The sequence below is a fragment of the Aquarana catesbeiana genome, linkage group LG01, assembly GCF_042186555.1.
Source record: "Aquarana catesbeiana isolate 2022-GZ linkage group LG01, ASM4218655v1, whole genome shotgun sequence".
NCBI lineage: Eukaryota > Metazoa > Chordata > Amphibia > Anura > Ranidae > Aquarana > Aquarana catesbeiana.
Genome location: NC_133324.1, coordinates 241,130,403 through 241,152,443, shown reverse-complemented (window position 1 = coordinate 241,152,443; position 22,041 = coordinate 241,130,403). Strand labels below are relative to the sequence as shown.

Below are 22,041 nucleotides of genomic sequence, written 5' to 3'. Positions count from 1 at the left end.
GGGTTATAACCTGAATTACCTGGCACATTTACATTTGCAGAGGGCAAGAGGGACTCAGACATCTAAGAGGAGGCTGCTGAAGATTTTTCACTGCCAACATTTTGTGAAGTCAACTCTTCAGCAGGCTTATTGATTGACAGTGCATACTAGTTTCTGGCTAGATACAATTAGTTCTGGACAGCATCTACATAATCCAGTAGAAACAAAAAAGAAGGCAATTCCTAGAATGACTTTCCCTACTCTTGACCAAGCCAACTGGGATTTATATAATGATTGTCCTAATTCTGAGAGGTTATTCACTTCTGGCAATTTTTTCTACCCTATGGAAGAAGAATTAAAAAAGGGATGGACTGTTTCCACTGTGGGCCTGGCCATTTTTTGCACTAAATAACCAATCTGCTGTTCCAATTGAGGTTATTCCCTTCTTTAAGGATTAAGTTAGATACTCTTTTGAAGACATCCTTTGCTCTGGTTTGTCCAGCCCTGCAGCTGGCTATTGCCACTATGTTAGTTGCCTAGACCAGTGTTTCTCAACTCCAGTCCTCAAGGCGCACCAACAGGTCATGTTTTCAGGATTTCCCTCAGATGAAACAGCTGTGGTAATTACTAAGGCAGTGAAACTGATCAAATCACCTTTGCAAAATCATGGTAAGCCTGAAAACATGACCTGTTGGGGCGCCTTGAGGACTGGAGTTGAGAAACACTGCCCTAGACTATGGCAAAATGGACAGGAGAACTTTCTCATGATAAGAGATTATCCTAATCTTTCTGCAAGATTCCAGCTCTTGCCCTCAGCCCTACTATTTAGCATAGATGCCATTCTGGAAAACTTCCTTACTTTCTGTGCATATGCACAGAATTTTATGGCTTAGAGCTTGGTCTACTGACCCTGGTCAGGAAAGGGTGCCTTTTGCAAATAGCTTGAAAGGCAAGATCCTCTTTGGAAAATCCCTTGAAAGAATACATTAAGATGGTTATTGAGAGAAGGGGGTTCCTACCCCACTATCCCCAATCACACCTTCCTATTGAATTTTCCTCCTTTACTATATATGTACGTGTTAGCCCTGTCCAGGCGTCATCATCTAATGCAGGTCTTTCATTTCATGGCAGACCCTTCACCTCTAAGCCCACCAGAACGGCTCAGAAGCCTTCTTAACATGGATGGTTCATCTCCACCTCTGGAGGTGGAGGGAAGTCTTCTAACATTTGCTCCAGTAGCTAGGCTCCTGAAAGGTCTCCTGTAGACCTGCCACGATGTCTACTGCAAAAGCTTTGCTTCTGCCTGGCCTCCTGTAGACCTGCCACTATATTTCTCATATGGAAGATTTTCCTCCTTTATTATCGAATGTGATGTAATGGGTTATACTCCATTTTAATTTATACATCAATGAAATCCCACTGTCCGGAGTACCTGGGACCAATTCTGACAACATTTTTCTTTAGCACAATATTTTTGTCTATGCCTGGCCCTAAGTTCATGGAGACATGATTAAGCCCTTTGTAGGGGAAAACGCAATGGCTCGGGAGGTGGACAGGTGAGAGTATGTATGTTGTGAATCATCTACTTAGTATATTAAAGTATTAGTATATTAAAGCTGGTTTTACATCAGTGATGGCATTAGTATGCATCCTCTTCTTGTCTACTTTACAAGCCTGGCTTTCATACTTTGGCTTTAATAATGGCTCTGGCTTCTATACTTTGAGTTACAACAACTTTGCAAATAAGGACTTCTGACTTGCAGCCTGTAAGTCAGCCTTGTTAGAACGAAAATCAGCATTGGCTGCCTACATTTCACTCATGACAAGTATACTTTTAAATTATATTAAAGAATTGACTTTTAAAAATACGATAATTCAGAAATAACAAACATGTCATACTTACCTGCTCACTGCAGTCGTTTTTGACAGGCCCCTCCCTCCTGCTGTGTTCCCCCAGAGCAAGCTCGCTCCCGAGCCGCTGGACTATGTGTCCACTCACACACAGTCGCGGCTCAGCTTGCTGTTCCTGCCAATGAGGAGGAAGAGTCCCCTTGGAGCCAAGGCTCTCATGCACATTGCTGAATTGAGATGGGGCTCAGGTAAAGAAAAGGGGGGCTGCTGCACACAGAAGATTTTTTATCTTGATGCATAAAGGTAAAATAAACGTTCTGTCTGCCTTTAGAACCACTTTAAGATATTTGTACTTTGCCCTGCATTTAGTGGAGGTAGCTAATACAACATTGATAATAAATTGGCCTTATGGTTTACTGAGAAGCAATGGCATTATTAATGCACATTCAGCAGGTAAAATGGCTTCCACCATGTGTGCATAACATATCTTTTTAGATAGCAGGAACTGTATCTTGAATATAAACCATTGTTGGTGTGAATAAAGTGTTCAGATTTTTTTTTTTCATTGTAGAAAAAACAAATCAGGGAAAATATCAGGAAAAGGTAAATTGAGTAAAGCTTCGGAAGCAGTCTCACTGTCCATTTGATGGCCTGTGCCCTAACCTTACACAGCTTTGCATGATCTCACACACAACCTTACACAAGGCAGGTATTACCTGTCTATAGCTAGTCTTGTACTGTAAAGTGCCAGATCATAAAGAGCACATACACCTGAAGTCTGAGGGATACATTAGTGTATCCAAGCAGACGACTGCAAGTGAGTAACATAGTTGTAAGGAAAGTAGAAGAGCTTCTTGTAATTGGTGTTGCCAACCCTAAGCCTAGGTTCACACTACTGGGATGGGATGTACTGCGAACTTGATCCAACTTTTTGTTGTGTGTGAGGTGCGAATTTGCCTTTCATTTTGAGGTGGACAGGTGTGAATTTATCACGATTTTATAGAGAATTTCAGGAGGCAGACAGTGAAAAATTTGCAGAGATGTGAACTGTGTGCTACGAGTTTACTGCAAGTTCAATTGAAGCCTATGAAGATAAAAATCTGCACTGCACCGTAGGAATTCACATCGCACCCACAGTCAACACGCACAGGACCCTTTTTTTTTCTCTCGCACCAAATTTGCAATGCATAGATGTGAACCAAAGCCATGGAATACTATGATTTTTACATGACCTGTGAATCTGGGTGTTCCTAAAGGCATCAAACACACTGTAAATTCGCATCAGTGTGAACCTAGGCTCAGGATCTTTTTCGCCATACCAATGATTAATATGCTTTTTTTTATCTTGATGGCATCTCAAGAACTAGCTTAATGTGTGGTGTATGATCTTTATTTAGATTGTGGGGCATTTTATGACAACTGTGATGTTAAAGGAAATGTTTCTTCAATAAAAATGGGCTCTGGGGTCAATTCAGAACACTTGTTTCAGGTCAATGAATAATTTATAAATGTACAAGAGAGGGCCTTTAGTTCACCTCATATGTTTTACCAGCAGGGAATTTGATATCACTGTGTTTTATATTCATAGAGGAAAAGGTCTGTGTAAAAATAGAATCACAGGATCTAACAACAGGCGTAGATTGACCACATACTACCTGCATTGTACGGACCAAAAATAGACAACAGTTTAAATGTCCTGTCAAATAACATTTCCAAGCTCAACTTACCAACCAGCATGCGACCAACCAAATTAACATGTCTAATGCCCTGTACACACGATCGGACATTGATCGGACATTCTGACAACAAAATCCATGGATTTTTTCAAACTTGTCTTGCATACACAGGAGCACACAAAGTTGTCAGAAAATCCGATCGTTCTGAACGCGGTGACGTAAACCACGTACGTCGGGACTATAAACGGGGCAATAGCCAATAGCTTTCATCTCTTAATTTATTCTGAGCATGCGTGGCACTTTGTCCGTCGGATTTGTCTACACACGATCGGAATTTAAAGGATCGGATTTTGTTGTCGGAAAATTTATAGCCTGCTCTCAAACTTTGTGTGTCGGAAATTCCACTGGAAAAAGTCAGATGGAGCCCACACGGTCAGAATTTCCGACAACGAGCTCCGATCGCACATATTTAATCGGAAAGTCCGAACGTGTGTACAGGGCATAACGGTATGCGTTAAAAACAGGGGTTTGGTTGCACACATTTGCAAATACATGCGTAAGCTGCAGGCCACGGCAAGGCACACTGTATCCTGCAGACCCTAATTCTAAATTTGAAGCGTCTGCACTGTGGGAGCACATGTATTCTGATGGCTAGATGAAGATCAGATGACTGGAGGGAGCCCAGCCCTCCTTAAAGACACTGGAAAACACTGAACACCCAGCACATTGCACATTGGCAGCAAAGGTGTCAGTGCGTTGCCTGATCAATATGTCAACAATCCAAAAAAAAGGTCACTGCCCCCACCTATAACTGGTCTTCACAGCAAGGAGCACTGAAAGGGCAAACGCATGTCAAATAAAACCAAAGAATTTCCAAGCTCAACTTACCAACCAGCCTGCGACCAATCGAATTACCTGTCTAACAGTATGCATTAAAAACAGGAGTTTGGTTGCACACATTTGCAAATACATGCATAAGCTGCAGGCCGCGGCAAGGCACCCTGTATCCTGCAGACCCTAACTCTAACTTTGAAGAGTCTCCACAGTGGGAGCACATGTATTCTGATGGATAGATGAAGGGCAGATGACTGGAGGGAGCCCAACCCTCCTTAAAGTTTAAATGTCCTCCCAGCTGATCACATTATTTAAAGCCCAACTTTAGAAAACTGTAAATATTCATGTTGGGGCCCCCCACACTGCAAGAGTTAATAGCTCATGTAGACTAGGGGCTGAGGATTAAGATGTAAATACTTTATAATTATTCCCTGCTCCAGCAAGATCTCTCCAGCACTGCAATTGGTTCCCCGTAGCTGCTCTGTAAGCTGTGACCGGCTCTGGTCATACTCCAGCCTCCTCAGCATACCATACAGAGTTAATGTCCCTGTATTGTACGTGATGGTGGGTCCTCTCATGGACTGGAGCTTTGGACAGAGTAGGAGAGAACTGGAGCAAGGAATCAGGTAAGTGAAACAACCTCTTCTGCAATCCCCTAGGCATAACAAGCAATTAACCTTGGCAGGGCGGGGAGGACCCCACTACAAGGGTGGAGTGTTTAAAATTCCTGAAGTTGGGCTTTAAAAGACAATGTAATAGACTGGTTGCTGTAGTGGTTTTTGTCTTATATTCAGGACTGTTTCTTGTGTGGGTAAATGCAAAAGCCTTGTTTCTGGCAAAAATGATATGATTTTCTAATATTTACTCAAGGCCATTATCTTCAAACCCCGACCAGCAGAAGAGTGTACACTCTGGAGTAGGTATGAGGTCAGGCATGTTCAGATCCTAATCCAAACCCACCTGAGCTATCCTGCCAGGAAGCTGTCACTTTGCATGGCCAGTCAAAAGCGGCCGAGACATTGCCCAACCCCACAGCTCTGGAGTTTGCCAGAAGGGCTGGTGTGCCTAAATGTATTTGATAGTTGTGTGAGATCTATCCCCTGGATGGCTCAGACCTGTTTGAATAAAGCAATATGAGGACCTTCTTTACCAATACTGTGCAACACAGCCATTACATAAACCATATTGCTCCTCTAGGCACAACAACATTTTGCCATATGAACAGATTTGGGCCAAAACTGTTTTTATTGAACAACTCCTTTTAATCTATAGTCTGGCCTGATTATCTTGTCTCCTTTACCCTCCCTGTATCTCCAAGTACCTCAAACTACATTAGGTGAATACAGAATTTTACTGGGACACACAAATCTGTAGATTTATATATAAGCATGCTTCCCTTATAGATCCTTCTTCACTAAAACTGCCACCCTAAGGAATCATACACAGGGATTTATTTCCATCTAATATGCTTTTTCTTCCCCATACAAGTCAGTATAAAAACAAAAGCAATTCAAAGGCAGCTTATGAAGTCAATCAAAAGCAACTTAGAAGCAAGTCAAGGATAGAAAAGAGGGTTGTGAAGAGTAAAATTTGAAGGCCAAGATTGGCAGCTCCTGGAAATTCTACTTGTATAGCGGTCATGCTGATCTAATGTCTTAAATGTGAATACCTGACTTGTTGGCTGAAAATCTATTGAAGTCTGGGGATTGGCATTTCTGACAGGCAACTCACATTTTCAGAGGACATTCACAACTGCAGCCTTTAGGTTTCTCCCAGCATAATTCTATGGAAGTATAATGCATCTGACTTGTTTCTGAATCCTTTGCATGGCCCATACCGCAGTCAGGGGGCTTTCAGGGCTGTGAACCCATCCCTGCACATCGGTCTACCTCATATGTGTGTCCATACATTAGCTACATCCCTATTGACTAACACAGGATGCTCTGCAAAACATAAACAGCTCCTCACACTGCACGTATCTTTGTTTCCATGTGAATGAGCTTATCTTCTTTACTACTGCCTATGTACAGTATATACAGTATCTCACAAAAGTGAGTACACCCCTCACATTTTTGTAAATATTTTATTATATCTTTTCATGTGACAACACCAAAGAAATGACACTTTGCTACAATGTAAAGTAGTGAGTGTACAGCTTGTATAACAGTGTAAATTTGTTGTCCCCTCAAAATAACTCAAATCCCAGCCATTAATGTCTAAACTGCTAGCAATAAAAGTGAGTACACCCCTAAATGAAAATGTCCAAATTGGGCCCAATTAGCCATTTTCCCTCCCTGGTGTTATGTGACTCGTTAGTGTTACAAGGTCTCAAGTGTGAATGGGGAGTAGGTGTGTTAAATTTGGTGTTATCGCTCTCACTCTCTCATACTGGTCACTGGTAGTTCAACATGGCACTTCATGGCAAAGGACTCTGAGGATCTGAAAAAAAGAATTGTTGCTCTACACAAAGATGGCCTAGGCTATAAGAAGATTGCCAAGACCCTAAAAAACTGAGCTGCAGCATGGTGGCCAAGACCATACATTGGTTTAACAGGACAGGTTCCACTCAGAACAGGCCTTGCATGGTTGACCAAAGAAGTTGAGTGCATGTGCTCAGCATCATATCCAGAGGTTATCTTTGGGAAATAGACGTATAAGTGCTGCCAGCATTGCTGCAGAGGATGAAGGGGTGAAGGGTCAGCCTGTCAGTGCTCAGACCATACGCCAAACAATGCATCAAATTGGTCTGCATGGCTGTCATGCCAGAAGGAAGCCTTTTCTAAAGATAATGCACAAGAAAGCCCACAAACAGTTTTCTGAAGACAAGAAAACCAAGGACATGGATTACTGGAACCTGTGGTCTGATGAGACCAAGATAAACGTATTTGGTTCAGATGATGTCAAGCATATGTGGCGGCAACCAGGTGAGGAGTTCAAAGACAAGTGTGTCTTATCTACAGTCAAGCATGGTGGTGGGAGTGCCATGGTCTGGGGCTGCATGAGTGCTGCCGCCTCTGGGGAGCTACAGTTTATTGAGGGAACCATGAATGCTGACATTTACTGTGACATACTGAAGCAGAACATGATCCCCTCCCTTCGGAGACTGGGCTGCAGGGCAGTAATCCAACATAGCGACCCCAAACACACCTCCAAGAAGACCACTGCCTTGCTAAAGAAGCTGAGGGTAAAGGTAATGGACTGGCCAAGCATGTCTCCAGACCTAAACCCTATTGGGCATCCACACAGGAGTGCATGGTCTCTAACCTCCACCAGCTCCGTGATGTCGTCGTGGAGGAGTGGAAGAGGACTCCAGTGGCAACCTGTGAAGCTCTGGGGAACTCCATGCCCAAGAGGGTTAAAGGCAGTGCTGGGAAATAATGGTGGCCACACAAATTGACACTTTGGGCCCAATTTAGACATTTTCACTGAGGGGTGTATTCACTTTTGTTGCCAGCAGTTTAGACATTAATGGCTGTGTGTTAAGTTATTTTGAGGGGACAGCAAAAGTACACTGTTATACAAGCTGTATACTCACTGCTTTACATTGTAGCAACGTTTCATTTCTTCAGTGTTGTCACATAAAAAGATATAATAAAATACTTACAAAAATGTGAGGGTTTTACTCACTTTTGTGAGATACTGTATATTTTTTGAAATTTTGCTTCTTAATCTGCAACTAACTTGCCTGACCTGACTTTCATTATTGGATGTTTACTAGTACCATCTGTCATGCTGTTTTCCTGCAAAATAAGGCTGTTATGGAATGTTTTTTTTTTTTTACATTATAATCTGCTTATATAGAATCTGCATTACTTTCTGGAATCTTTGTAATTTTGTCTTTAATTCACAGGATCCAAGGCAGCGATGAAAGCTTGAGAGATAGCGACTTACAAGAGGTAGGGGAGGATGAAGTCCTTTCCTGAGGATCCTTAAGCAGAGGTGCTGTGGTTTGGGAATACCATCTATGACGGACGTGTGTATAACACACTATGTATAAAATGAAATGTGCATGCTATGTGCTCAAGAACACATTATGTTGCTGCATGCGCTCATGACCTTAATGTCCTGCCTTGGGTGATAAATAGTTAAACATTTTTTGCTGTTGGTTCACTCTTCAAGTGACTGCTGGAGAGTGGGGAATGATCCAGAGACGGTGCTTGTATTGTACATATTGCAAAAAAAAAAAAAACTCAAAGTGGCTTGTAGCATGTCTTAATGATGCCAAATATGACATAAAGTGTACATATCTAAGGCTTTCAGGACATTAAAATTTACACAGACAGTGGTCTGACATTACTTTAATGTTCTTTATGCCCCATCGTAAGGGGTTCTTGAAAGATACAGGCTTGTTAAATTGCCCTTTGAGGGATTGCTTTAAGGATTTTCATAGTAATATTTTAACACTAACCAAAGTGTTTTGTGTGCCATTAAAAGTTAGTCAGTGGTGGCTCTTGGATATGTTGGATGGCACATGTCAGATGGCAGCTGTCCATCCTCCTGGCTTTTTGCCAATAGTTTTTATATAGAGCTAGCGACAGTGTGGTTGTGCAACCACTAGGGGAATTCTTGAATCTATAACATGCCTTGATGTGTTTCATGTAATTGACAAATACATATTCTGCTGCCAATACTATTTACTTATCAGCCCACTCTTCCTTTATTCTGTGTATAAGACGTTATTAATATAATGATTTAAATTGCATGGAGCAAGTACAAAAGGAGCTATGAATATGACTTCCAGGACAACAATACAGCCAACACTATCTGCGAACATCATGTGGTACATGCAGTTCTTTGACAAATCCAAATTATCCTCATTAGACATTGAACTGCCAGTTTTATCACAGCGCTAGTGTATAAGTTAGTGGATCAGTGCCAATCATTTTGAATCAGTACTGGTAAGCAGATACCTCTCACAAGCTGGGACAAAGGGAGAGTACTACAAGAGGCAGGTGCTAGCTTTTATTACCTGACCTAAACAAGAAAGCTGTCAGCTGGAGAATGATCGTTTGCCATAAGCACCACCTAAACTTTCATTTGCTCCAATTTTTGAACAGGGTTGTGTAACTGTAGACGTGCTGTCTAAAAATGTATATTTGGTGTACAGATCAGTCTTTGAAAGATTGTAAATATATCTTGTATTTCCTATTTAAGATTTAGATTCGTTTTTAGGTATTTCTCGGAATGATCCAGGAAATATATACAGAACCCTGATTAACTTTTAGATACTATTTAGGTATGATCGAGAAAATAGATATAGATACTAAACTTACATGTGTACTTACATCAGCCTCCATAGCAAGCAGCAATGGGCTATAACCACTTATTTTTGTAATATGTGCTGCAGATGTGTTGTCAGGCTGAAATACAGTAAAATATAGACTTCTGCTATAGTCTTCTGAGCAAAGGTTCTAGTGAGGAAAATCTCCATCCTCAGGCTTCCCTGGTTCAAGCCATGTCATTGTGCTTCTATAGCAACAAATTGTACAGTGATAGTCTTCCCTTTGTAGAGTGACTTTCCGTGCATTGTGCCTCCTATACTGGAGGAAGGTATATGCACTAGATTTAAAGATTGTTTTAGGCTATGGTTTCCTGAAGTGTAGGATTTGTGTACTGGTGTTGTGAGTAATCCTTACAGCCCAACAGGAGGATATACTTGCTCTACTGTACAGCTTTCAGGGACAGCTAGGACTATAGCCCTTGGAAGACAGTGTTGGTACAGATATGAACAGTATAGACTTCAGGAACAGGTACAGGTGGTACCGAATTAACACAAAATCTGCTATGGTGGTACATGCCTAATTAGAGTTCTTCGATAATACTAACCACAATTACTCCTCCTCAGGACACAAGATTTTTAGCCATGTAAACAGAGGATATGTAAATGACCAAAGGAAAATTGTTGACACTGCAAATTTTGTAATGTACACAGTAAAAGGCCAGATGACACCTGGTTGGTTGCAGTAAGCAACACCTTCATGTTTCCTTTCTGCAGTTTTTATATTGTGACTCTACAATGTAAAGTTCTAGTATACATAGCATGGTTTTATTGCATGGTTCTCCGCAGAGTGGACAAATCTGCATGTTTATTGTCAAAAAGTTGTCAAAAACAAAAATGTGATTTGCAGATTTCCCCATTTTATTAATTGGAGCTCAACACTTGCCAGCTATAGTATTTTCCGAGTATATGATTACTTAGTTGAGACTTGGAGTTAGATTTCTCTGTAACCAAGCAGAGATTCTGGGGTAGATCCAGAACATACAGGAGAGTACACACCGATCACCCATTACGTTATGACTGCTGATTAGTAAGGTGAATAACATTGATTATCTCATTACAGTGGCATCTGAAAGATAGGATTATTAGGCACTAAGTGAACATGTCCTTAAAGTTGATGTGTTGAAAGTAGAAAAGATGGGTAAGCATAAGGATTTGAGCGACTTTGACAAGGGCCAGATTGTATTGATTAGACCTATGCGAACCCGTGTCCACAGCCCAAAGCGCCTACAGTGGGCATATGAGCATCATAACTGGACCACACAGCAATGAAAGAAGGTGGCCTGGTCTGATGAATAACATTTTCTTTTACATCATGTGGATGACTGGGTGTGTGTGTGTGTGTGCATCACTTACCTGGGTAAAAGATGGTGCCAGGATGCACAATGGAAACAAGGCGATGGAGGCAGTGTGATGCTTTGGGCTAGGGTTGTCCCGATACCGATACTAGTATCGGTATCAGCACCGATACTGAGCATTTGCCCAAGTACTTGTACTCAGGCAAATGCTCCCGATGCTTCCCCCAATACCTAGAGGACAGCTGTGATCGGCGCGTGGGGGAGTTACAAGATTCTCCCCCAGCGGCTTTCACCAGCTTTAGTGACATACAGCGGTGATCGCTCACAGCTGACTGTCACTGCATCCTCTTCCATGCCCCCTCCGTTCCTCTGTGCCTCTCCGCTGTCCCCTGCATTCCTCTCTCCTTATCTGTCCCCCTCCGTTCCTCTCTCCTTATCTGTCCCCCCTCCGTTCTCCCCCTCCGTTCCTCTCTCCTTATCTATCCCCCTCCGTCCTCCTCCTCCTTCCTTTGTGAATGGACAGAGTCAGCTGACTCTGTCCATTCACATAACTGAAACATTGTAATCTCCTGTGATTACGATGTGTCAGTTTATTAATGGAGAGGAGCCGCCTTCTTCTCTCCATTCATTCTCAGTGCAGCTGAGGCTGCAGAGAAAGGGACTGGGGAATCTCTATCCTCTGTCTCTTTCTCTGTCTCAAGGGGGAATTGTAAAAAAAAAAAAAAACACATACAATGTTCACCCCCCCCCAAAAAAAATATCAAAAAAAAAAACTGTCACGTGACATTAAAAAAAAAGTATTGGTAATCGGTATCGGCGAGTACTTGAAAAAAAGTATCGGTACTTGTACTCGGTCCTAAAAAAGTGGTATCGGGACAACCCTACTTTGGGCAATGTTATACTGGAAAACCTTGGGTCCTGCCATTTATGTTGCTGTTACTTGACATGTACCACCTACCCAAACATTGTTGATGACCAAGGAAATGGTATTCCTTGATGGCAATGGCCTCTTTCAGCAGGATAATGTGCCTTGTTACACTGCAAAAAGGTTCAAGAATGAGGAACACGAGTTTGAGGTGTTGACTTTTCCTTCAAATTCTCCAGTCCTTAATCCAATTGAGTATCTATGGGATGTGCTAAAAAAGTCCAATCCACGGAGGCCCCACCTCCCAACTTAGGATCTGCTACTGACAGCTTGGTGCCAGATACATAGCATATCTTCAGAGATCTTGTGGAATCCATGCCTCGACAGGTCAGGGCTGTTTTGGCGGCAAAAGGGGCACTTACTCAGTATTAAGTGGATGGTTATAATGTTGGATGATCGGTGTATATGCCTGTGCTGCTGCAGTAGTGTAACCTGTTGGCCTGGAAAGGCTCAACAATGGTATAGTAAATGACATATTGTACTTGCGTGCCAAGAGTGTCCTAATCTTACAGAAGATTGATTAGTTCTCAGTTGAATTTACAGTAGAACAATGATATACAGTATCTCACGAAAGTGAGTACACCCCTCACATTTTTGTAAATATTTTATTCTTTTCATGTGACAACACTGAAGAAATTACACTTTGCTACAATGTAAAGTAGTGAGTGTACAGCTTGTATAACAGTGTAAATTTGCTATTCCCTCAAAATAACTCAACACACAGCCATTAATGTCTACACCACTGGCAACAAAAGTGAGTACACCCCTAAGTGAAAATGTCCAAATTGGGCCCAAAGTGTCAATAGTTTGTGTGACCACCATTATTTTCCAGCACTGCCTTAACCCTCTTGGGCATGGAGTTCACCAGGGCTTCACAGGTTGCCACTGGAGTCCTCTTCCACTCCTCCATGACGACATCACAGAGCTGGTGGATGTTAGAGACCTTGTGCTCCTCCACCTTCTGTTTGAGAATGCCCCACAGATGCTCAATAGGGTTTAGGTCTGGAGACCTGCTTGGCCAGTCCATCACCTTTACCCTCGGCTTCTTTAGCAAGGCACTGGTCGTTTTGGAGGTGTGTTTGGGGTCATCATGTTGGAATACTGCCCTGTGGCCCAGTCTCCGAAGGGAAGGGGATCATGCTCTGCTTCAGTATGTCACAGTACATATTGTAATTCATGGTTCCCTCAATAAACTGTAGCTCCCCAGTGCCAGCACTCATGCAGCCCCAGACCATGACACTCCCACCACCATGCTTCACTGTAGGCAAGACGCACTTGTCTTTGTACTCCTCACCTGGTTGCCACCACACATGCTTGACACCATCTGAACCAAATAAGTTTATCTTGATCTCATCAGACCACAGGACATGGTTCCAATAATCCATGTCCTTAGTCTGCTTGTCTTCAGCAAACTGTTGGCAGGCTTTCTTGTGCATCATCTTTAGAAGAGGCTTCCTTCTGGAATGACAGCCATACAGACCAATTTGATGCAGTGCGCGGCGTATGGTCTGAGCACTGACAGGCTGACCCCCCCACCCCTTAAATCTCTGCAGCAATGCTGGCAGCACTCATACGTCTATTTTCCAAAGACAACCTCTGGATATGATGATGAGCACATGCACTCAACTTCTTTGTTTGACCATGGCGAGGCCTGTTCTGAGTGGAACCGGCCCTGTTAAACCACTGTATGGTCTTGGCCACCGTGCTGCAGCTCAGTTTCAGGGTTTTGACAATCTTCTCATAGCCATAGGCCATCTTTATGTAGAGCAACAATTTTTTTTTTTTTTTTTCAGATCCTCAGAGTTCTTTGCCATGAGGTGCAATGTTGAACTTCCAGTGACCAGTATGAAAGAATGAGAGTGATAACACCAAATTTAACACACCTGCTCCCCATTCACACCTGAGACCTTGTAACACGACTAACATGACACAGGGGAGGGAAAATGGCTAATTGGGCCCAATATAGATATTTTCACTTCGGGGTGTATTCACTTTTGTTGCCAGCGGTTTAGACATTAATGGCTGTGTTTTGAGTTATTTTGAGGGAATAGCAAATTTACACTGTTATACAAGCTGTACACTCACTACTTTACATTGTAGCAAAGTGTCATTTCTTCAGTGTTGTCACATGAAAAGATATAATAAAATATTTTTAAAAATGTGAGGGGTGTACTCACTTTTATGAGATACTGTAATTTTATGGGACTAGCCTGAATATTGTCTGTTATCAAACTAACAAATTTGGTCCTGAAAATGTACTTTTAGTTGATGTTCATGTGTATATTGTACATTTTTTTTCTTCACTCTGCTACTACTCACTGTCATGGAAATAGCAATCTTCATACTCTCAGATCAGTATATTTCTGCAGCCTTATAAAAAGAAGTAACACAGGCCACTTCTTTATATAAAAAAAAATAAACTCTGGTGAAGTTTTGTTTCACCAAACAATATGGAGCAAATGCCACACACAAGGTTCAGTTAAACGTCTTTACCCCAAGTGGAAAAGTCCAGTGATCACTGCACCTGGAATCATCACTGATGCTTTTTTCCAAACCTCTATGATTGGCCACTTGTTGGGTAAAGGGCGTCTTCTGATTGTGTAGGTTACTGCAGTTACACTGCCATATACTGTAAGTTTTTATGCATTTGAATTAAGCAGTTTAGACCTGGTACTTCCGAATGTGCTTGTATGGTTTAATGAAACCATTAGAATCAAGCCAATCTCAGTAGTGATGCAGTAAGTCGCTTGCCACTTATTGTGTATAAAAGACAGTAGTTTTCTATATAACACATCTACCTCCAAAACATTGAGAACTTAGTGCTAGTAGTGAATTAACTATATTCATAACAAACCTGTTGAATATATGTCTGATTAGTATTGTGTGAGTGGACAGGCAAGATTGTTCATGTATTGTAGGTTGGGAACACATTGACCAAAATATGATTATTAATACAGTTTGTAAAATGTTGACTTGCACGTGTGGGTGAAGTATAAACTAATTAAAGTGGTTGTAAACATCAGTCATTAAATATGAACAAAGCATATCCCTTGATAGTGTGTACTTGTCTTAATTAAGAGCACTAAGTGTCATTTCTGTCTGCTGCCTTGTTCCTCTGCTATCAGCATGAGCCACTTCTGACAAGATTTCCTGTCACCAAGAGAAAAATTGTGACAGTGGAGGGACTTCCAGCTGACTAACAGCCTCAGCTCTGTTGCTGTGTGAAGGGGGGGGGGGGTTGTCCCTTCCCTCCAATCAGCTCTCATAGCTCTCCTCACTCATGTAACTTCAGCTCTCTGCCCCCTGCTTTTCAGAGCCGAGAGATCGTGTGTAAATTCTGCACTTTGAATGGATGTAGGGGAAAGACGGCTGCAGATACAATTTATGTTGGAGGATTTGTTTCATCTCTGACCAGTTACTTCACTGGGTATATGCGAGGGTTTACAGCCACTTTAGTTAAAATAAGTGTGAAGCCGTAAAATTGAGCGAAAAGGTAAAGTGTGGTTCAATGGACACATTTTCCTTGTAGCCAGTCAGAGAATAATATTTTTCTAATGAATATTCAAAAATGGTACAAAGTCTTTTGGGTGTTGCTATAGCAACACTTCTATCTTTTCTCTTTGGTAGTATAATTCATACATCATATGGCTCCATAGTATAATTCATACATCATATGGCCCCATAGTATAATTCATACATCATATGGCCCCATAGTATAATTCATACATCATATGGCCCCATAGTATAATTCATACATCATATGGCCCCATAGTATAATTCATACATCATATGGCCCCATAGTATAATTCATACATCATATGGCCCCATAGTATAATTCATACATCATATGGCCCCATAGTATAATTCATACATTATATGGCCCCATAGTATAATTCATACATCATATGGCCCCATAGTATAATTCATACATCATATGGCCCCATAGTATAATTCATACATCATATGGCCCCATAGTATAATTCATACATCATATGGCCCCATAGTATAATTCATACATCATATGGCCCCATAGTATAATTCATACATCATATGGCCCCATAGTATAATTCATACATCATATGGCCCCATAGTATAATTCATACATCATATGGCCCCATAGTATAATTCATACATCATATGGCCCCATAGTATAATTCATACATCATATGGCCCCATAGTATAATAAATACATCATGTGGCCCCATAGTATAATTCATACATCATGTGGCCCCATAGTATAATTCATACATCATGTGGCCCCATAGTATAATTCATACATAATGTGGCCCCATAGTATAATTCATACATCATATGGCCCCATAGTATAATTCATACATCATTTGACAATTTCTGTACATAAAGGACAAGATCCTGCGCTTGTTCGGAGGTCTTGTAGAGTAGCAGGCATAGTCATTCTGACCTGAGAAGATAGAACTGACATGGAAATGATCAGTTGAATAAGTGATTCACGTTTAAGAAATTTCAGTAGTTAATACTGCTCCCAGTGCTGTTATTTTTTAGGAGCTGAAGATATTTTGCTAGCGATTTAAAACTATATCTCTCCTTCCATAACAGAAGAAACAGTGTTTCCCTGTTGTCAGCTGACCATAATTTTTACAGTATACATTTTTCTGCATATTAGGAAATAAGGATATTGTTTGCAACCATTACTTTTTGGCAGTTTACGCATTTTGAAGCAGAACATAGGGAATGATGGAAATGATAAATTCTGCTTATTTCATTGTCTCTCCATTAATGGTATCATTTTGAGATGACATTATGGTCAGGGCAGATTATTCTTCCTGTCCTCTTTTGGCTATTGTTTTGTGCCTCCTCCCTCCTATTCCAGTCAGTTTATTAGTGTGGTATCACAATAATATTATCAGAGGTCATAGTCTTCTTACATGGTGGCTGGAGAGCATGACAAAAGCAATTTGTTCACCCACTAGAAATACAGCTAGAGCTGGCAGCTAGAAGAGCAGGGCAAACAAACTCTGAATCTGCTAGAAGTTCAGCTTGTACCAGCCCAGAATGTGCAGGAATAGCAACACCCAGGACTTGGACAAATCGCAGTGGCAGGGAGGATGTCAGTCTGGAACTGTTTTATATACAAAACTGTATTATTAACAGTCAGCACTATGATGTTTGGTGGCCATGTTCTACTCCTGGCAACCCTGCCACCTATCCAGCCCTGCATTATGGATATGGGAAAAAACATGCATTTTAAAGTGTTGCTAAACCCACAACAGTAAAATCAGTCTGTATATGCAGTAAAGCATTCTTATTATACTCACTGTGGAACATGTGAAAGGGGTTAATTCTCTGCATTGTGTAAAAAGGCTGTTTGATCCTGCCTTCTCTGATCCTCCCTTTTTTCCACAGTTCCCAATCTATCTGCTGATAGAACAAAGGTTTGGGGGCAAGCTGCACATGCTCAATTTGATGTGTATTGCTAGAGAGTTTTATTTTTCTTGGGAGAGTGCATGTAATCAGCACAGGGCCAATCGGCCTCATAGGACAATCAGGAGAGCATGAAAACTCCTCCTACAAGCTTAAGCAGATACTGATAGAAGTCACAAGACTGCTATATACTTCTGATGAGAAAAGGTATTTGGCCCCTTTCACACTGTCAGACCATTCAGGTCCGCCTGTCAGTTTTAGTCGGTGGACCTGAACGGACGCCCCATGCTAGTCTATGGAGCGACGGATGTCAACGGTGACATGTCCGCTGACATCCGATCCGCTAAAATCAGACGGATGCCCCTACGTTTGCATCCGTCCCTATCGGATCGGGTGAGATCTGATGGAAACGGACATGCTGTCTGTTTTCGTCCAATCTCTCCATAGTAACCAGCGGCGCTCGACAAGCCCCTCCCAGCTCAGTGAGCAGAGAGGAACCTGTCATCCGCCGGCTCAGCGGAGATCAACGGAGAGATCTCCCACTGAGCTGGCGGACTCCGTGGCAGCGGATCCGCCTTGTGAGAATGAAGCCTTTAGCCGTTTATATTTACTAAAATAATTGCATTTCCATGTTCTGTGTACTGTGGGAGATCAGATATAGTGAATGCAGGGTCCTGGTTTTAATAACACTTTAAAGAGGAGCTCCAGGCTCCTGCAGAAAAAAATGAAAAGTCAGCACCTACAATACCGAAGCTGATGACTTTTAATATTAGGACACTTACCTGTCCAGGAATCCAGCAGTGTCTTCCCCCCGAGCCGATTTTTCCATCTGGTTCTGCCACCGCCATCTTCACAAAGGGAAACCGGCAGTGAAGCCTTGCGGCTCTCTGATTGGGCTGGCTGCAGAGGAGGGAGGCCGAACTTCTGGCTGTGGGAGCAAACTCAGCTGGAAGTTGGAGCGGGTACCTGTCAAAACCAGGTACTCGCTCCCCCTTCCCTCCAAAAGGTGCCAAATGTGGCAGTGCAGTGGGGGGGGGGGCAGGAAATCGGAGCTTCCCCTTTTGGGTGGAGCTCCGCTTTAAGCAATGCTATAATTTACACTAAATTATTCTCCATCCTGGTCTTCATTGAGGTATCGATTTTTAGAGTGAAGCAGTGTTCAGAAACAGATTGAAGATGCACCAAAAACGAATGCCATTATTCAGTAGAGGCAAGCATGATAAAGTAACATTAAAGGTTTGGCTTTTTTTCCCTTTAAAATAATAAACATGTCATACTTATTTGCTTTGTCCACTGGTTTTGAACAGAGCAGCCATGACCCAAAACCAGTATGTGCATGTTAGGTGTCCCAAAGCCTGATATGTATATGCTTTTTCCGGATCAGTAACTCATTGAATAGCACAGAAGGATGAGGATGACTGCCTGGAAGGTTGTACATTCCAAACAAGTCAACAAGAAAACTCCTATCATGATAAGTTTGCTTATCAGGCAGGACAGTTTTTCCATTTTCTGCTTGTTCAAGTCTAAATTATAGTAAACAAAACAGCAAAACCAGTTTTCCTTTGCTTCTGTATAGTTGCCAGTCCACTATATTGGTGGCTGTTCCTGGTGAACTGGTATTACCTAAAGTATAACTATTAGCAAAACTTTTTTCTTGGATAGAGTGGTGAGAGATTAGAACATCTGTCAGGTTTTTCACTGTCACCTGTGCCCCCCCCGTTAGGGAGATTCACCATCTCTATTTGTCTTGTTTACCAATAGCACCGAAAGTGAAAGAAAATCACAACCTATGGGTTATCGCTTAACAGAAAAGAAAAATCCCCTTTGACACTGAGGCGCTTTTCAGGCGCTTTCACGCTAAAAAAAGTGCCTAAAAAGCTCACGAAAACCTATTTTCATTAAAATCAATGAATGCTTTCACACTGGGGCAGTGCGCTGGCAGGATGGTGAAAAAATGCCCCTCTCCATTGAAATGAATGGAAAGCTCTTCAAAAGCGCCTGAAAAGCTCTTCAAAAGCGCCTGAAAAGCTCTTCAAAAGTGCTCAGTGTTTTACTGGGCCTAATTCTGGTGACAACCAGGGATTCCCTCACTTTGGATGGATTTCTTCTCAATTCCTGTTTTGGCTATGGGACAGGAAGTAAATAAAAAGCTCTCCAGTGTGACATAGATGGCAATAAAAATAAAAAAAGACAGTGGTTACTGCCCTCCCTTCTGCTATCCTAAATGGAAAGAAAATTTGCCTTTTAGTTCTACTTTAACATTGCATTGGGCTTTGTTTTCATGAATTTTGCTTAGACTTTCTATTGCAGTGTAAAAGGTTTTCGGGGGGGTTCCTGCTCAGAAAGTCACCTGATCAGTTCTTCCTCCTGTGCTTAAAAGAGCTGGAGCTGGATTACAAATTACATAACATACATATCAACTAAGTGCAATAGGTAATGCATGTATTTTCTAATTTTAAATACATTCCAGGTGACATTTCTTAAAAATCCCTTTATAAACACGGTTTTATTAATCTTATGATCAGCAGAATGCTATCAAATGCTACTTTTCACATATGCCATTTTTTTAAATGGCAAGTTGTTTTCTACTAGCTGGTAATGACCTGTAATGTGCTTTATGAGTGAGTGGAGAGTCTCCAAACTGGCTGCAGAGCTGCATTGTGTGTTTACTATACGTCAGCCCTTACTCTCAAGTAACAAGTACCAATAACCCTTCCAGTGCCAGGGTCCTGCAAAACATTGTAAGTTTGCAGAGACAAAATTTATGAATGCCACATCCTTTCCAAGCCATTTTCAGATTTTTTGCTTTTTTAGAAAAACGATTACAAAACATTTTGTACCTGAAAATTGCTCTTTTGATGTTGAGCACATATTGCTCTCATATTTACAGATAAAATGTTTGATGTATTGTGCGTTTGTTTTTGTTTTTTGGCCAAAAGCCAAAGATTTATTCTTGCAACATCCAGAAATCCTTGCTTTTCTGGTTGGTATATTTTAGATGAAAAAAGAAAATTGGGGGAAAAAAAAGACATAAAAAGGGATAAATATATTCATATTAGTATAAACAAAATAGCTGTTGTATTGAAGTATGGTTACGACATTTGGAGATTCCAGAATATGTACTTTGATAAAAATCTGTTGCATGGAAAAATAAACTCTGCGGATATGTATTTAGGGTGTAAAACCCACAAATAGCTGCTAAAATATCTATTTACTTACATGTTTTCTATATGCTTTTTGTATGGGTTGCACCACTGTTTTCAAACTATAAAATACAGAATACGATTTTGCACCATGTGTTTAATGCTGATGTGATTCTAGGTGTCTACAATTTGGTTGAAGTTGTATATATTTTAAAATATAATTGACTGTAGCTTTTTTATTGGGTTACTTTTTTGCTTGCATTAAGCTTATCTTTTACTATGCATTTCATTTTACCAAGTTGTATGTTTAAATACTGTGTATTTATCACTATTAAAATAAATAACCTAACTTTTGTGTTTTGACTCTTTTTTTTCTAACTAGCTACTGTATGGTACTGCTGTATATTAATAGGTTTCACCGTGGTAACATCATTTTTACAGGTAAGTCCAGGTTGTACACATAAGTAACATTGTTGATGCTGAGAAAGGAAAAATAAAACATTTTAGACTAGCTGCTAGTTTATCCTCAAGCTTTCCTAACTGCTATTATAACTGAAATAAACATCTATAGGTGCTGTATATGCTAGAACATATTTTTCACAGTACTACGAAAGCCACAAAACTTAAGCTGCTGTATTGTATAAAAATCAACATCAGTTCCTGAAGTCAAATCCTGGTCTGCTTCTCCTTGTTACCTGTAACTAAGGTGGGAATCACCAATGATGGTAGGGAGGCATAGAAAAACAAGGGAAAGCCTAACCTTGACATCAGGAACTAGAGTTGGCAGGGCTCAGCTTTAAATAACCTGCTTGGTGCCGCTATGAACAATAAACATGCAGGTACACTCACCCTGCAAGACACATGCTTCTGCACAAGCCTAAGTATATTTTATTAAAAAGGAGATGTTTCCAACAAGACTGAGAAGATAGATTTTTAGTCTCCTTTTTCCACCCAAAATACAAAAAATACAACTCTTTCCACTTCAGTGTCCCCCTGTGGTAAAAAAAAAAAAACACATCACATATCAATTTTACAAGGCAAATATGATGTGATGTACACATCACCTATGCATATTTCCCAATTCCACAACAACAGTCCCATTGCATTGCAAAAGGACACTTTTCCCAATTTTGACATTTTCATATAACCATAGTTACATAGTTGGTAAGGTTGAATAAAGACAATTGTCCATCCAGTTCAACCTGTGTGGGTTGTGTGTTTGTGTAGATAACCAGAATTGCTCAGTATTTTATACTGTGCTGTACGGTGTTTTTATTCAGTACATAAATTGTTGCACTTTGTAATGTGCATCCCCTCTTCCCAATGTTATAGCTGTGGGCAACTAAGGCTATTAGAACTAGAAAACAGAACTATACATCGCTACACCATTAATTCAAGCCCCGGAGTGTTTCTGATAAGATCCCAAAACGTTTATTCCAAAATGTAAGTAGTCCATAAAGCACAACACATCACATCATAACATATCCTACACTGAGGTTCTGCTGTTTAAGGGCTCATGCACACCGCAGCTTTAAAAAAAAAAAAAAAAAAAAGCTGCTTTTAGGCCTGGTTCACACATATGCATTTTTTTTGTGAATTTTTGGTTTTGCAGAAACACACTACAGTCTATTTAACATGGTGTCCTATGGATGTGGTT

The 22,041-nt window shown here is 41.0% G+C and overlaps 1 protein-coding gene across 8 annotated transcripts in view; it reads left to right on the top strand.

Moving 5' to 3' along the window:
• CAMKK2 (calcium/calmodulin dependent protein kinase kinase 2) overlaps positions 1-20,733 on the top strand; it is a 215,025-nt gene extending 194,292 nt beyond the window's left edge. For 3 of the 8 annotated variants that reach the window (XM_073626539.1, XM_073626601.1, XM_073626592.1), the window contains exons 16-18: positions 2,402-2,433; positions 5,211-5,256; positions 8,191-20,733. In XM_073626539.1, coding sequence (XP_073482640.1) covers positions 2,402-2,433; positions 5,211-5,256; positions 8,191-8,263 — 151 coding nt within the window. In that variant the 3' untranslated portion in view covers positions 8,264-20,733. Of the gene's footprint in view, positions 1-2,401; positions 2,434-5,210; positions 5,261-8,190 lie in introns of all 8 variants that reach the window. The other 5 variants (XM_073626547.1, XM_073626573.1, XM_073626555.1 and 2 more) reach the window with 5 other exon arrangements.
• Positions 20,734-22,041: the final 1,308 nt, after the last annotated feature.